The sequence below is a fragment of the Sphaeramia orbicularis genome, chromosome 6 (assembly GCF_902148855.1).
Source record: "Sphaeramia orbicularis chromosome 6, fSphaOr1.1, whole genome shotgun sequence".
Classification (NCBI taxonomy): Eukaryota; Metazoa; Chordata; class Actinopteri; order Kurtiformes; family Apogonidae; genus Sphaeramia; species Sphaeramia orbicularis.
This window is the reverse complement of record NC_043962.1, coordinates 26,100,887-26,118,127: the sequence shown is the minus strand read 5'-3', so window position 1 is coordinate 26,118,127 and position 17,241 is coordinate 26,100,887. Positions and strand designations below refer to the sequence as shown.

Here is a 17,241-nt window from a genome sequence, read left to right as displayed (position 1 = left end):
GTAAGACTTTTTTGTATAAATATTCTTTATTGCTGGCTGTATTTTTTGCCTAAATGTACTGGAAAAGGTCACTGAGAAAACAAAGAATTTGAAAGAACTGATTATACCATATCATTCTTCGTGTAAAATTTGCATCATTCTGATTTGTTTCATTTTAGCTGTATTTATAGGTTTGCAGATGCATGTTTGTATCAGTGTAGCACTTATGCAGCTTCCTGATATCTATTAATCCTCAAGTGCAGTGTCTTTTAGGAATAAAGTGACATTTGGTGCAGTTTTTTGGCCAATAAAGGATAGTGGCAATGCTAATGTACTGACTGATTCAATCACTCACTGTGATTTATGCTATAATGCACAAAATGTACATTGTTGTTATAATGATATAGTGATCTTTATAACTGAAGTGATTACATAATGCACCATATTATCATGTTTTCATCATAATAGAATAGTGGAATCATGCATTTTGCAAGAACCACCAAAATATGGATAACCTGCATAATCTGGGCAAATTAAATATTATGTTCAGACTAAATACTATGAAATGTGAGTATTATGACATTACGTTTTGTAGTTCTCTTATATATATATACAGGGTAGGGAAGCAAAATTTACAATATTTTGAGGCAGGGATTGAAAGACAGTGTATGACCAATTAGTTTATTAAAAGTCATGAGAATTTATTTGCCACAAGAAAATTTACATAATAGAAAATGTTTTTATTCTATGTGTCCTCCTTCTTTCTCAATAACTGCCTTCACACGCTTCCTGAAACTTGCGCAAGTGTTCCTCAAATATTCGGGTGACAACTTCTCCCATTCTTCTTTAATAATATCTTCCGGACTTTCTTGTAATAGTTTTGCTCACAGTCATTCTCTTCTTTACATTATAAACAGTCTTTATGGACACTCCAATTATTTTTGAAATCTCCTTTGGTTTTGACGAGTGCATTCAGCAAATCACACACTGACGTTTGCTTTCCTGATTACTCATATGGGCAAAAGTTTCTGAAAAGGTATGGATAATAGTGTTAGGTATGATTATGACATCAATATATGTTTGGTTTCAAAACAATTGATGTAGTGCCTGCTGAGAAAAAACAACTAAATGTTCATTGTAAATTTTGCTTCCCCACTCTCTATATTACAATTTTACATGCTGCATACATACTTTGTAACGTCAAGAACTATCTGTCTCTTCACATGTAAAGATGTCTGAAATTCAAGTTTCTCTTCTGTCAGTCACTGCATGTCACATAACAACCTCTGAAAAGCAACTTTAAAGAGTGATGATAAAGTATGTAAGGCTATTTTTGATGCAGTTTTAATTTCCAGAAAGCATTATTGTATTGCACTTCATATTTGTGTGTTGGAGAGTTAATATTCAAACCTGAAACTTGTAATATTTTAACATCTCTAGTTTTGAGCATTTTCAACCACTCCCAACTACAAAAACAAAATTTGAAATGTGATATGGAAGAGATGCACTGTAGGGCATACATAAAATGTGAAGTTCAAGATTTTCCTGGCAATTAACTGCCATATTTATAGGAAATGTCCTTTTATCTCACGGTTGGGTGCTGTGTACGCTACGTGTTTTTACCACAGGCTGAACAGGATGACCTTTCCACTGCACCTGTGTTTAATCAAGCAGTAATTAAGTATCTCTGAAAGCCTGAAAATCTTCAGTTGAAAAAGATGGTCGGAATTCAGCATGCCACCCGAGGAATAGAAATGCCAATGCCCGTGACATGTTTTCAAGAGAAACAATAAATAATACATGTTAGTTTACGACTTCAAAATACACCTAAAAACTAGGAAGAACTTGGATCAAAAAAGGCCTAACAAATTAAAAACTGTAAATACTGACACCATCATCCATCCTGATCTGCTTTTTCCTTGTGAGGGTTGAGGGAGTGTTGGAGCCTATCCCAGCTACATATGGGTGAAGGCGGGGTACACCCTGGACGTGTCTCCAGTTCATCACACTGCTGACATACACAGACAAACAACCATTCACACCTACAGTGATTTAGATTGATCAATTAACCTATTAAGTGCATGTCTTTAGATGGTGGGAGGATGCCGGAGTACCCAGAGAGAACCCATGCAATCTCCACACAGAAAGGCCCACGCAAGCTGGCACTGGAATCAAACCCTGGAGATTCTTGCTGTGATACGATAGTGCAAACCACTGCAATACTGACATCAGCTGTAGGAATATTCTTTAAAGGATTTCCTTTTTTAGCTAAACTTACATGTTATATATGTGACATACAAAAAATTACAACCTAGAAACTATTAAGGATAAAAAAATCTGACACTGATTCTGTGTAGCTATTAGGCTAGGGTATCTTGAAGAATAGCTGATTATTAAAATTAAATTAACTGAAGTTCAATGCTGGTTACATTTTAAATAAATAAATGTTAGCAGAGGCTATAACTTGATGATTGTACAAAATATGAATGTATTCAGTTGTTGTAAAACCAGTTTACAAAACTGTAAAAAGTCAGTCACTGAACTCACCAAGATTATTCTTAATTCATATCTGTGGTTTTTAAGAAATGTTAAGGGAACTATGTTACTTAAAGAAGAGCTTAATGCTAATTCTTCATCTTTTGTAGGCAACAAACACATCAACATACAGCTTCTTTTGACAGTATGTGTTGCTTTTTCATTTCAGCACCATGGACAGAGCCATGGTCAAACAGCACAAAACCCTACAGTGTTTCTGGTGACAGGTTATGAGAATGGTGTGTGTGTGTGTGTGTGTGTGTGTGTGTGTGTGTGTGTGTGTGTGTGTGCGTGTGTGTATGTGTGTGTGTGTGAGAGGGTCTGTGTGTGTGTGTGTGTGTGTGTGTGTGTAGATATCTTACCTAGCCGTGGGTCATACTGTCTCATCTGAACTTCTTCCACACAGTCTGCTGGGAACCAGCCTGTCCTCCCTTTCACCGTGCCTTCCCAGAAACCGCCTTCCCCTATACTCAGCACTGACAGAGAAAAAGAACAGGGGAGTCGAAATCAGTCAAAAGTTGTCATAAAACAAGCCTCGCTGTCATCGCTGTGAGGACGTGAAACCTGTGGAGTCTTGGAAAAGAGACAAAATAGGACAAAGACTGATATAGCAGGCTGAGGTATTGGGGATTTTTAGGTTCTGGGTACATAAATTATAATACAATGTGCACAGAGGGACCAAGACAGAGGTAACAAGAAAGAGAGGGGGGAAAAGTTTTTAGGCTTATAAATACACATTTAGATATACACCATATACACATATATACAAAGTCCAATGACACAAAGGTGAAAAACTGTGTTAAACAGGTGACAGGGCAACAGCAAATATGTTTTTTCTTCTCAGTTCAATGTAATATTTTTAAATGTGAAATTAGAAAAACAAACACTGAAAAAATGAAGAATAAAAGTATAAAGAATGATGGACAAAGACACAAGTAGATTTAAAAAAAAAAAAAAAGGAAAAAAGAGGAACAAGAGGTGGTGGAAAAGAGCAAGAGGGCGGGAAGGAGAAAGAGAGAGATTCCTTCTAAGTTCCGCTGTGGTAATTAGAGATGAATGTATAGTTGATATTGATCTTCCCTGTAGGACTGAGCCAGCACACTCATTTCTACAACACTCATCCATTATCCCAGTGAGCTAACACACACATGCACACACAGACTCCTCAGAGATCACCAGCTGGAACTGAAGCTTTGCCTGAGCGAGCCCTTCTTCTAAACTGGTTGCTAGGATACGGCAGTATGATGTTGCAGCCAGCAGACAGCCTGCTAAATGATGTAGTCTACTTCCTGCAAACTATATTTTACTCTGGCATGGGGACATGCCATGATGATGTAACCCGGGGCACTGTGACAAGCAGCCACCAGGGTTTTATCATGAACAGACATGGTAGTATTGTTCAAATACAAACCATTCACAGAATTTCTTGCTGTATCTTAGAACTGGTAGAGGTTATTTTCTACAGAACTAGCTGCTATACTCTGATAATATCTGAACCTACTTAACACTTTCATTTAAGTGCAATGAAATCTTCAGTGATTCAAGGACGTGCTCACAGAGCTGGGCCTAAGTGACAGATTAGTCCTGATCAGCTGTACCAAATTCCTGTTGCAGACTATAGGGATACTGAATTGAATATCTGTATCAGTCAGTATTGGCCACATTAATGACCAGCTGCTACCTGCAAATAAGACAACATTTAATGATGATAGCGGCTGGTGATTATTTTCATGTTCTGATTGTTTTTTCATTTTGCATGATCAGGTTTTGTTCTAAAATAGGGTCAAATAGTGTCATGTGTCGCTCAAAGATTTTAAAAAGCTTAGTTACTTTAGATAATAAAGATTTATAATCCCTTTGCCACAAAAGGCAAAATAACCACAAAGAACATTGGTATTGGCACTGATCACTGACAATTGTCCATTGTTATTTTAGAAGCTGGTATTGTCCGAGAAATTCACAAGTGATGCATTGATAATGTAGAACACTGTAGAATCTCAACATTTCCTCAACATGTTGTCAAGACTGAATGATTCCTTTGATAAAAGCAAGTTCCATAAAGGGGTTCTATATAATACTCCTGCTTTCACATATTAAAACATAACCTAAAAGTATTATTAGAGAGTTTAGAATAACAAGCTCTTGAGCTTATTCAATGGATTGTTGAGTTATGCATTGAATAAATTTACCTTGATGGACCGTAGCATTTATGTGACCACTAGAGGGAGTAGTGAGCCACAGCACTGGTCTCCCATTGTGAGGAAAACTAACGCCACGGAGACTTAAACCAAAGTGGTAGAAAAAGAGATGGGATGAAAACTGCTGAGGAAAAAAAAAAAAAAAAAAAAAAAACTGTTAGAGTCTAGAGACAAAGTTATAAAAGCCAGAAGCCCTGTTGCTGTTTTCTCCACTGGACACAGCTCTACAATAAAAAAGTTTAAAGCTGAAATTACAGCATTTTTTTCCACATGGATCAGTGTGATCATGAAGCTTATGAAAGTGTAAAGTTATTATATGATGATATTGACTTTGTTAAATTTGATGTTTGTTGATTATGGCTCAGACTAAACTCTGACAGTTCTGACCTTGCTTGGGCGATTAATTTATTGCAGCTATTGACAGAACAATTCATACAATAATGGTGGTGATTTGTGGTTGTTTTCTGTCTAAAAACAGAGCTAACGGAGCTATGATGTAAATCAGCAGATGACACTAAAGATTATAAGATTATAAAACACACTGTTATTTTGACCGGCTGTCAAAATAACCAGCAAACCAATATTTTTTTTGAAGAAGAAAAGTGAACCATAGTATTCAGTGTTCATTGATTTATTGTTGGTTTTAGTAGCTGTAAACTGTAAGTCTATCCTGGTGCATGACTTAACCTTTTGTTGATAAGAGTTAAGAGTATCAATACTACACATAACCCCTTTACATAGGAAATTAAAAAAAAAAAAAAAAAAAAAACTTCCTATGAGACCTTATATAAAGTCAAGCTTTGTTTTGTGAGTATTTTTTGAAATCATCCTGATATTTACTCGTGGACGACTCTTTGCCTCTGCCAGGCTCAACATACACCCACAACTATACAAGAGTGGGGGAGTGTGAGTAGGGGAACGGCTGTTTATCGACTCCCTGCTGTAAAAACATGACACTCAGCACACAGAGGATACATGCACTGATCCCCCTCTCTGATCTCAGCTTAACACAACTTTACCCCACTTGTCTCTTGAGAACCACACTCCCTCTGTGTCTTTTTTAAACGCTTTATTCTTTCCATAAAATACTCAATTTTCTCTCCAAGTCCCCTTATTTCATGTTTCTGCACATTTACCCAGTTATCTAGTCCATCCCTCTCTTTGTCTCCGTTCAAGAACCAGCCTATACTGTGATGTTCCTGCAGCAGACAGGAGCCGGTTGTGCTCTCTGTTACACATTGACAGAAATGAAAGGAAAGGTGGGACCTCTGATTGATCTTCTAGGTTGCCTTTGCACACTTTACACTTTCTCTTATCCCCCCTACTCCCTAATCCATTCTGGTCCCTGACACCAAAGCCTGACAGAATCGACCAGAGGCCAAGAATGTAAACAAATCTCACTATTTTATACATGTAAATCTACATACATCTGTACACTCTGAAGGAAATTGCAGCTCCACATACAATGTAAAAGCACCCTCAATTGTATTAAACATGCTTGAGTCATTCAGGTGGCCTGAATGAAGAAATAAAGCTAGTTAACTGCTTGTCAGTGAAGTCACAAAAAGGCCAGTGAGGAAAAAAAATACAACACACAAACACACATACACACACAATATCCCAACATCCCACAGTACAAAAGATGCTTCTGATACATGGCTTAATGATCTCTGCAAATACACAGTATTTGAAAGCATCTTCTGCAATAATGATGGAAAGAGAACACTCTGAAGAAGTGCAACATCTTTAAGAGACATGATGGCATGATTTGTTTTTTTTCTTTCATTTGTAGCATATCAATAAAAGTTACAGTTTAAACAAAATGACGAAATAAAGCAGAGACACTATAGATGCAAAAACGCTTTGCAACTGGAAACAGGTATTACTAAATATCTACTGATATATGAATTTTTACCATCACACAATGGGGTCATATCACCCAACCCGCTCCGACAATCACGGACCACTACCCCCCTGTCTTACAAACTATTCACCCCCCGCCACCCTCCATGCACTTCCTGTGTACCTCAAAATTTCATTCTGCAAGTGTGCCCGGGTATCAATACTATATATTAATTGCCACTTACATCTTAATGACTGATTTACCAAACAATTTTTATGTCACTACTTATAATATATAGACATACACCTTTTCCCAAAATCTGCTCTCCCCAGCATAAAAACTACCACATCTAGAACCTGTGGATCCCCACAGGTCACATACTGGTGTATGTATATATATATATATATATATATATATATATATATATATATATATATATATATATATATATATATATATATATATACAGTCTATCAAGACTATTATACAGCGTTTTAAAGTTGTGTAAATTATCTTTGTGAGATAAACAGAGATGCAACTGTTAATGCACATGTCTACTATTATCTAATATAAGACTATTATATCCTGTGTATATCAATGTTCTTATTTCATATATCGGCCGATATATCTGATATTGACTTTTTTTTAGATCTCAATATCGGTATCAGCATCAGCCCCAAAAATCCCATATCGGTTGGGCTCTAGTACAAGCTCCTCATTTTGTCTTGGCTGGTCATACCTTGTTTGTGTTACCTGTGTGCAATTGTCTCAACTGTATCTTGGCCATGTGGAAGGATGCGAAGTGTTCCATTCACGGGAAATATTCCCATAAACAGTGTAATTTCCAACACAATGATAAAAACAATAGAGCATAATATGAAAAAAGACATGTTTCCCATCACCACACAATAAATATTGTCCTTGTGGCTTTAGGCACTTTATGTCATTGTTACTTTAGTCCAGTTTTTATGCTGCCACATTCTTTGTCCATTCAGACACACAAATACAACCACTACTACTATGAAGCCCATACAGCACACAGACATGTATATTCAGCAGACCCATGGACTCACATACACTTGGAATCCCCTGTGGTGTGTGTAGCACTTTCACTCTGTTTCGGTGCCTGCCAACACTGTGTTGGCATGACTGCTGTCCCTGTGAATCAGATGTGGGCTTACAGGAGCCAAGTGGCAGGAAGGAACTCAAACAGTGCATGTCTGTGCAGGAGGATTTACAATATGTGAGTCATGTGGATGTTTTCTTCCAACCAGACTGTTGAGGGACGAATGCCATGTGAAGAGCACTATTTGTAAACTGTAGCGGTAGAAATGTCTACAGTCGAGTTTCTGAAGAATGCCATTCTTTATAATGAACACTTTCACTTTGTGATGTGTGGCAAGTTCTTCTTTCTTAATACTAGACCACAAGTCAGCATTTTTTGGCTGGTCTGAGAATAGAAAAAATTGAGATTTTTTTTAGAGTGAAGGTCAATTTAAAAAAAATTAAAAAGATGAAATCTGACACTGGAAAAGTATTGATTGTCCATTGCTGAATTCATGGACTGCAGAACTCTCATCCTGCATAGCTACTGAAAGGCTCACATACACAATTAAATGGAAAACTCATATCTTCCATAAGATATGGAATTAATTTCTCAATTTTATTTTGAATCAAGGCCTGATACCTCATCATCATAACTAACAAAGTGAGATCATACCCTCTTTATTATTATTATTATTATTATTTTAAAATTACATCTGATTATGTATCAGACATACCAAAATGGATGTTGACAAGTATTCAAGTCACTATTAGTTACATCGTCTGTCACTTTTTATTTTGTTATTTACTTTCATTGCTGTTTCAAAATTCAGAGGTGGTCTGGGGGGGGGGGGATGTTACCAATTCATGTCAGAAAAGATACATAATGTGTTAAAAATTCAATAAAGATATATGTTCAAAAAAAAAAAAAAAGAAACAAAAGAAAAAAGATTAAATCTGAAAACAAGAGTTTGTAGGTTTGCTAGACCAACATCAAATCTTGGAGTCAGTGTTTGGATGAAACTACATTTACTAAGTACAAACTGTTTTTTAAATCAGCTGGCAGGAGGCCGAAACAACTATTACTTAAAAGAAAATACATTTTATAGCTTATCTACCCTCATGAGTCTTGGTCACAGCATGAGATTGTTCTAGTTGAGTGGTTGAAAGTCACTCTGACAGAGGGGCATTAATAGACCACTGAAGCATTTGAAGTTGAAGTCATTAGTCAATGCACAAAAAAGACAAAAACCTCTGAGGATGAGATTATCAGTCAGAGTCAAAATATGGTTAAATTCAAATAACTGTGTAAGAGTGGTGAGTTCAGAAGGAAATAGACTCTAATGTAGATCTGATGTTCATAATTATTCAATATTGTTTTCAAAGTTAAAAGACTGAACAACAATTATTTCTTTAATTAATCTATATTGAACTGCACTGATGATCAGTAACTCATCTCCTTCGGTAAAACAGGACATGGAAAACCTTTACTCCATGTGGGATGCAGCTTCATGCAAAGATACGAACACTCGATTCAAGAAGTTAGCTATGTTAATAACAATATATTTAATTTTCTGCAGACGTCCGGTGCAGTTTAACATAAATTTTTTCATGTGTAAGGCAATCAACACCTCGACTGGAGACCAATTTTCTTCTCAACTGCACCTTAAGAGGTCAGCTCTGACTCTACTGTTTCAGCACAAACAGTGGTCGGCCATGCTGTTTCATAATCACCTCCACAGGTAAACTAGTTGGAGCAGAGCCAAGGCACACGCTGACACATTCTTTCCACACACACACACATACAGCATTGTATGTTGTCATATGATAAGCAGTTGACTGTGCTGTGCAGGTGCTGCACCATTTCAGCACGCTTTTAAAATCTGCCCTGTTCAGCCTAAAACACACAAATAGAGTGAAGGTCTGTGCAATTAAGTCTTTTGTCCCAACTATAGCATTTGGGGACCAGCTCTGTTATCGACAATGTTGTGTTGTTCAGCCATTCCTAAGCTAGTATCAGGGACTCCAATGTGCTAATGTGTAACAGGAAATCATGTCCCACACCATCAGCAGTCTGTGTTTTTAACACTTGCAATATGGTTCTCAATGTTTATGCTGCCTATGACACGTTCTAACCATTTTACTTGCGAAATGCAAAATAAACATTATCTAACCCAATTTCTTAAGTGATTTATCACCAGTTATTGTAGCAAATGGTTTTTTTGTGAATTTTCAGTGAAAATCAAGTATTTTCTCAAATTTAATTTGCTGGTCATGTAGACGTTCATAAAAGCTCAGATTAAAGTTGAGGATTATTATGTCAGAAAACTGGAGAAAAAGTGGCTTTCTCAGTCCAGTCTATCATTAACTGAACATAAACCCAGTGTCTCCATCCACTGTCATTGATTTAACTCCATGGGTTTTACTGGTGAATCAATGTTGTAGAAGATGGCGGTGTTTCCACGGTAACTACAGAGCCTCTGAACGTCCAAATGGGTCATATCTGATGACCATGAATAGATGAATAACTGTATTTTACAACAATTATTTACATGTATTGACAGAATTAGTGGATCAACAGGTATTAAGCACTTTATATCAGTAGATGGTTTTGGTTGACGGTGGATGTTTGGGTCTTTACGGGTTAATACTAACCCATCAATGCCAATACACATACACACTTATGGTGGTGACCAACAAAAAATGACAAAGACTGGAACCTTTAATGTGTACTGTAAGGCAAAACTCCATGGACTTATTTGGAATTCAAAGCATGTTTGTGCGATACATCACACAAAATCTCACAAATCCATTACTGTAGAATTCCTATATGGAAATAACAGACAAATGAACTATGATATGTGACCAGAAAGCTGAGTAAGATAACAAAGAGCACCAAGAATAAAACAAAGGGGAAAATGTGGCAGAAAGAGCTTGTGTTTAACAATGACAAAGGCAGATGAGACAGCTAAAGACAGACACAAGCTGACAAAGGCGAAAAGCAAGGCTCCGACAGACGCCTATTACTCCTGACTGTCCAAGAAGTCTACGGTGTGATGAAAAATCTGTACTGTATTGTTGTGTGGGTGTGTGTTTTACTTCTGAGGTTTGCCCTTGGTTAAGTCAGTCACGACTCCTGGTTCAAAAATAGCATCAGTGAGGATGCAGAGCTATTTATACTCTTCACACACCCTGCCTGCAAGCTTCAATGCATCCCTGCTTGAGTGTATGTGTGTATGTGTGTGTGTTTGTCTGTGTGTATGTGACGGCCGATTGAGCTCATTTTAATTCTTGCTTTGCTCTGCTCTATTGCTTTGAGCTGAGTCATTCATTTTCCTTCTTCTTGTCTCACCATCTTTGTTTCTCTGTTCGCAAACCAACCACAGACGAGTGCATGCGCACACACACACACACACACACACACACACACACACACACGTCTTCATTTATAGAGAGGGCGACTATCATGAATGAAAGAATGAATGAATGAATGTGTCAAGAACGACAGCCGGCAAGAAAAGGACTAGACCTTTGACAGCACACTTTCTCAAACACAAACATATTTTTTCAAGGCATCAATGGTTCTGTCATGCTTCTGTATTTGCCTGCAGAGACAGACAATAAAGGATGCAGCTGTGCTGAGAAAGGCTGATGGCTTTCTGCCACTAATGCACTCACACTGATTCAGCCAGAGATGCCATAGAAGACTTGCCAAAACCAAAATACAGCTTGATTTTGCCACAATAGGATCCCTACGCACAGGATTTGTGTGAAATACACATGGATTATTATGATTAACCACTTTGAATTGTCAGCTTGTCTGTGAATGTGGTTGTGCTGTGTCATGGTATTAAAGTAAGCGTGTCATGTCAGTCTTTCTCTTCAGATGTTACATACTATTCCATTTAGATGTTCTAGGTGGTCATGATGCTCAGTGGGACATATTAGAGTTCTATATCCATGACCTATTAGTTTATACATTTTCTCCAATCACTAAGCTACCTCATAGATACACCTGGTGAGGGGATCTTGACCTGGTGTAGAAAGACCAACACATTTTCATTGTAAATAGTTGTTACCAGACGCTGTCCAGCAAAACACAGGCTATATTTTCAATTCACTTGCTGCTCCCTGGTGTTCACATAGTGCCTGATGGTCAGATTCTCATTTTCCTCAGTGTACAGGTGTGAACTATCAAAAACATCATGCGATTTTAAGCAGAAGTAACACAAATATTGATTTAAAAGAAGCAGTAGTTGGCATAGTGATCGACTGATTATCATCCTGGCACATGTGATATGTAACATTTTTATAATTAACAATGCAGCCACATTTCTGTTAGTATTACACTGATGACATATGATGAAGAATGAAATGAGAATGGAAGAATTTATTTATTTACAAGTACTTATTAATTATAATCCTCTGGTTCCGTGTGGAAACTGACAGTTAACATGGTTGAAATATAACTAAACAGTTTTTCTTTATTCTAACTGACAGTCATTTTAAAGGCATTTCAGCTGAGTTTTGTGTTGAATTTAATTTTTTTTTGTCTCACCTGTCTCCTTGACAGCTAATAATTAGTGTCAAACCTGATAAATCACTGTAAAAATCCCTGGTTTTGTCATAGTTCTTTATAATATATATGTTGCTTCACTAGAAATATACACTTTCTTTGTTAGTCACATGATGTACAATTAGTATAATGGAGTGTGTAGGGTCTAAGGAAGTCATTTCTGAAAAAAAAAAAAAAGAGCTTGTATCTCAGCTGGTACAGCTGGATGTGTGCATCTGATGCTGTGTGTTTGTAAGTCAAGTATGGAGAGCTTTCCAAAAACTAGAATGGGGCTGTTATTAGATTTGGATCCCTGCACTCTTTATTAAACCTCAGTTCAACTCTGCATAATAGACAGAGAACAGCGTTGCATCTTTATAAAACAAGCATAACACTACATGTGCCTTCAACCTCATATTTTGGAAACACACATAATAAGAAAGAGCAAGGGGAATGACTGTGCAACACAGATGCATCATCTCATTCATTACTGATAAGAACTTACAAGGCAGACAAAGCTCTGAAGGGCCGACATTTTCCAGAAAATAGTAAAAACTGATACAAGAGCACATTTATTTGACATAAAAATGTGGAAATGAAAAAGTACAGGGGGCTGAGAGGTCAGAATGACATGAAAGAAGACTACAGAGTAGACTCATGAAGGGATGAAGTAAAGAAGAAAGGGTGAGGGATAGTCACAGATAAAGGTGTGCAGTGGTATTCTGTGCATTTGTCCTCACAGGACCTCTTTTTGCATGGGAGAAGATGAGGGAGTGGTGCAGTCTCTTGCTCATCGGTATTCAACCGAGAGATAGAGAGCGCCTTAAAGAAATTAAGAAAAAAAAACAAATAAATAAAAAATAAAATTTTATTTATATATATATATATATATATATATATATATATATATATATATATATATATGTATGTATGTATATATACATATATATGTATATATATGTATATGTATGTATGTATGTATATATATATATATATATATATATATATATATATATATATATATATATATATACACACACACACACACACACACACACATATATGAGACATAGCCTTTTTGTGAATGACAGTAGTCGGATGAGGGAGTGGAGCAAAGGAAGAAGGCTACAGACACTTATTAAAAAAAAAAAAAAAGAAAAGCAAGGAAGGTGGAAATGTTGTAAATTATAGTGGGTGGGAGGGGGGAGGAGGGAGGAGGGAGGAGGGAGGAAAACTCCAAGGCTGACTCAGAGGGATCCCTCTTCTTTTCTCATCTCATCTTCTCGGTCGCTCCCTCCCCGGCTTAAGGGGAGCTACATGACATTCCTCTTCCTTTATTCTCACTTCCTTTTTATTCCGTTTCTCATTTCTTCTCTCCTTCAGTATTGACCCTCAGGTGCAGACAGAAATAGAACAAGCTATTTTACTGTTACCCTCGGTCTCCTGTTTTCTCTTTTTCTTTTCAGGGCGATATCATATCAAATGATGGTTCTTAAAGCAAAAAATAGGAGGGAAATATATGGTAGTTAATGGTGAGTTATCATGAATACACAATGATAAAAACACATCGAGTGAGATAATGAAATTAACCCTGTAAAGCCTAAACCAAATTTCCAGTTCTTTGACACTGGGGCCTTTATTGGTCCTTCTGAACCAAAAATTTTTTTTTTTTTTTCAAATATCAATTTCCATGTATGAGTTTCAATTTTGTATCATATTTGATACATTAGGTCTCAATGCTCAAATATTATTATTTTTGAACAACCAAAAACAAAATATAACACAAACGTGTCTAACAAATTGGTAACTCCTTTTCAAAATTGGCAAAGTTCTGCCTCCTTCCTCGTTAATGACAATCTTGTAGTGACACCGGAAAGGCCTCTGGTGAACGAATTCCTCCCCCCTGGTGGATTTTCCATGTATTGCACATATCTAATTCTATACATCAGGTTTTACAAGAAAAAAATATCACACTGATCATGTACAGGGCTTCAAATCTCACGTATCAAATATGATACGTTTGGCGTTATAGGGTTAAATCCAGATGTTGTCACCTGATTCTCTCATGGTGCAGTTCCTTATGACAGGACGGTACTGACTGATTAGCTGTGGACCTGCCATTAACTGATGGTTGATTGTAGCTCACTGATAGATTGTTTGTTGCTGAGTCGTTAATCACACAGCTAATCGTTTGATTGACTAGCGAGGGTGTCACATAAATGATGGTGTTTATGCAGTGATAAATGAATGTACTATAATGAGCTGACCACTGCCTCTGGCACCAACCCACATTACATATTATCATATGACAAAAATGCCTGTTGCTAACTGAAATAGCATGCGGCTGTTTAGGAGAGTGTGACTGATGTGCAGCCACGGCGTTGAATTCAAAGACATTAATAAAAATGATAATCATAAAAGGAAACAGCCCATCCTTTAAGGGTAGTATTAATTTTAGAGAGAACCAACACGTGGCTGGAGAGGGAGCTGCGACAGGAAGAGGTCAGGACAAAGGCTTTTTAAACCAATTTGTAAAGAGCTACTCAGGACACGACCTTTACATGCTCATTTTCACCCACGGCCCCATAGTACGCCATCATCGTGCAGAGCAGAAAGTGCCTGTTGCTAACAACCATCTGGAATCAGTCATTCAGTTTAGGCCTGCCCTTGCCATGTTCAACTTAAACAGCTTGCATCACACTGTACATGACAGAGCGATTGCAAGTCAAAGGCAGATCAGTGTTTCTGTTGAATATGTATCTGAGTCAGTCAATAGCCCCTGTTTATGCAGCAGGGTTTCAGTTCATGTTTATTCATACAGTGATTAACTCTGCAATCGTTGTTTGTGCTATTTGTCTAATTAGCATTTTGTGTGATGCATCCCAGTAAATTAGATGTATGCTGGGCAGGCGTGAGTTTTAATTTCTCGAAGATAGTAAGTGTGGGACAATCCTTGGAGGTTCATTGTATGGACATGTCTGGGAAACACAAAGGACTAAAAGGGGATGGAGAGAGGAGGTAATAGGAGGACAGGTGGTGTGTTCAGCAGGGTGCAGATAGGTGCGTGGGTGGGACTTTGCACCCCACTGTTACTCTGATTGGACAGCTAGAAGGTTTGCTGTGACATCAATGTCCTTGCCTTAAGCTTGTGATTCTGTGTAATATCAATCACACACATACAAACACACACACACACACACACACACACACACACACACACACACTTTGGAACATTATGAATGACCAGTGAGTGAAATCTGTTTATAAAACGTTTGCCCTCAGGTCCATACTGTGATAGCACTAATTTCTCCTGGGAAACACAGGACACACTCTAAATCCCTACTGATCGACACAGCCTGTTCTCGCAACACTACACTATGGTATGAAACATGTTTATGATCTCTGAGGATTATGTAGAAGGGGATTCACAAAAAATCACAACACAATAACAGGTTTTTTTTTATGTCATTTCTTGAAATTGAAGATAATGTGTAAATATCTTAAAGTGTAACGCCATTGATGACTACTAGTTGCTGGTTCTAAGAAATCCTCACTTCATCCAACTAACATTCCCATACTTATAGGAGCCTCTGCTAAGTGGACCGGTGGACATAAGTTATTGCTCTTTTACTATAATTTTTGGACTCTGACAAGTGTTACTGACTCATCTGCCAAGTCAAGCTTTCAGAGCTTCTGTTTACTGACTTGATGATTTTTTTTTTATTGTACATATTTGCCAATATATGTTTGTGTTTTTACCTGTAGAACCTCTGTCCTCTGTCTGTATTTTCTATTTTTTCTTGTTTAATGGATTCAGGACATTTCTGGGCACCTCCAGCAACTCGTATTGCTCTTTAACCCAAAACAATATAATTACAAAACTCCAGTTATCTTTCTCCTCTTGCTACCTTTTTCACTTCCTGCACAGTCTGACTGAGAGACAAAACTCTGGGCAAAGCACACACAGACTTTTCAGTACATCATCTCTAACAGACCTATGGGCAACACACAACAGAAATGAGGAAGCTTATGTTTTGCTTGTATACTGCCACTAGAACATATATAATAACCTGTATATACAGTATATTCTACATACTTGATGATCCCTATTCAGTCTTTTGCTCATTTGACAACAGTTTTCACTCAGTCACTGAGTGGAGAGGAAGGGCCACATCTTAAAGACTTTGCCTTTAAGTTTCAGCAAGACAGCCAATAGATAAATATTTAATGAAGTTTTCTGTTAGAATACTCAACCTATTAGCATAACTAGCTACATTCAGTACTGCTAGTTTTAATTCGGTATAACATAATATGACCTGTCAGCTATCCTGCTAATTAGTGTACTCATACTATACACAAAGCTGGTGTTGATGTTATTAGACACAATGCATAATAATAGAGTAGCTGACATTATTTGGAAACAGTATTAGTGTCAGCATGAGCAGATTTCACTTGTTAATCTCAACCCTCTCTTCCCAATATGCTGTCTTGTGGATCCAAATGCCAAACTCAAGGTTTCAAAACAGTAGTCTACAAAGCATTAGGTGGCCATATCATTTTTGATACAGTCTATGGTTGTGGAATTACTCTTCGGAGGAGAAACTACTTTTCCATTATTCTGCATATTGTCTATCTATGTCTACTATTACACAGTGAGTCTGGATGGAGGCTGGTGAAAGATGCCCACAATCCTCCACCCTAAGCCTGAGGCCATGTTCACACGAAACCGCAACTTTTCCTAACCAATTTTTTCTTTGTCGTTTTCAAAAAAGTGCTCTGTAAACACAGTCACTTCAGGAAATATCTGTGTCTGCACGAAAACCACTGAAAATGACTGAAAACAATGTAGAACAAATGCTAGGCCTGTATGTGGTGTTGTAATGCTCTCGCAAAAAACTGAGAAGAAGACGTGGAGCATGCACATAAAGTTTGCCTGGTTCTACCAAGTCTGATCTAATATGTCCTCCTGGTGCCCCCTCTCCACGGTAGATCCAAGAGCATGTAGAGAATATTGTTAGCTACGGTTGTTTGTTGCTCACTGTAATGAAAGAGTAGCCGAAGATTTTGATTCAATATTTCCAATAAGC

The 17,241-nt window shown here is 37.4% G+C and overlaps 1 protein-coding gene across 1 annotated transcript in view; it reads right to left on the bottom strand.

The window, feature by feature from the left end:
* The window catches only part of shank3a (SH3 and multiple ankyrin repeat domains 3a), a 189,552-nt gene that overhangs the window by 47,256 nt on the left and 125,055 nt on the right, over window positions 1-17,241 (bottom strand). Inside the window, 1 exon segment of the mRNA XM_030137099.1 lies at window positions 2,877-2,990. Coding sequence (XP_029992959.1) covers window positions 2,877-2,990 — 114 coding nt within the window.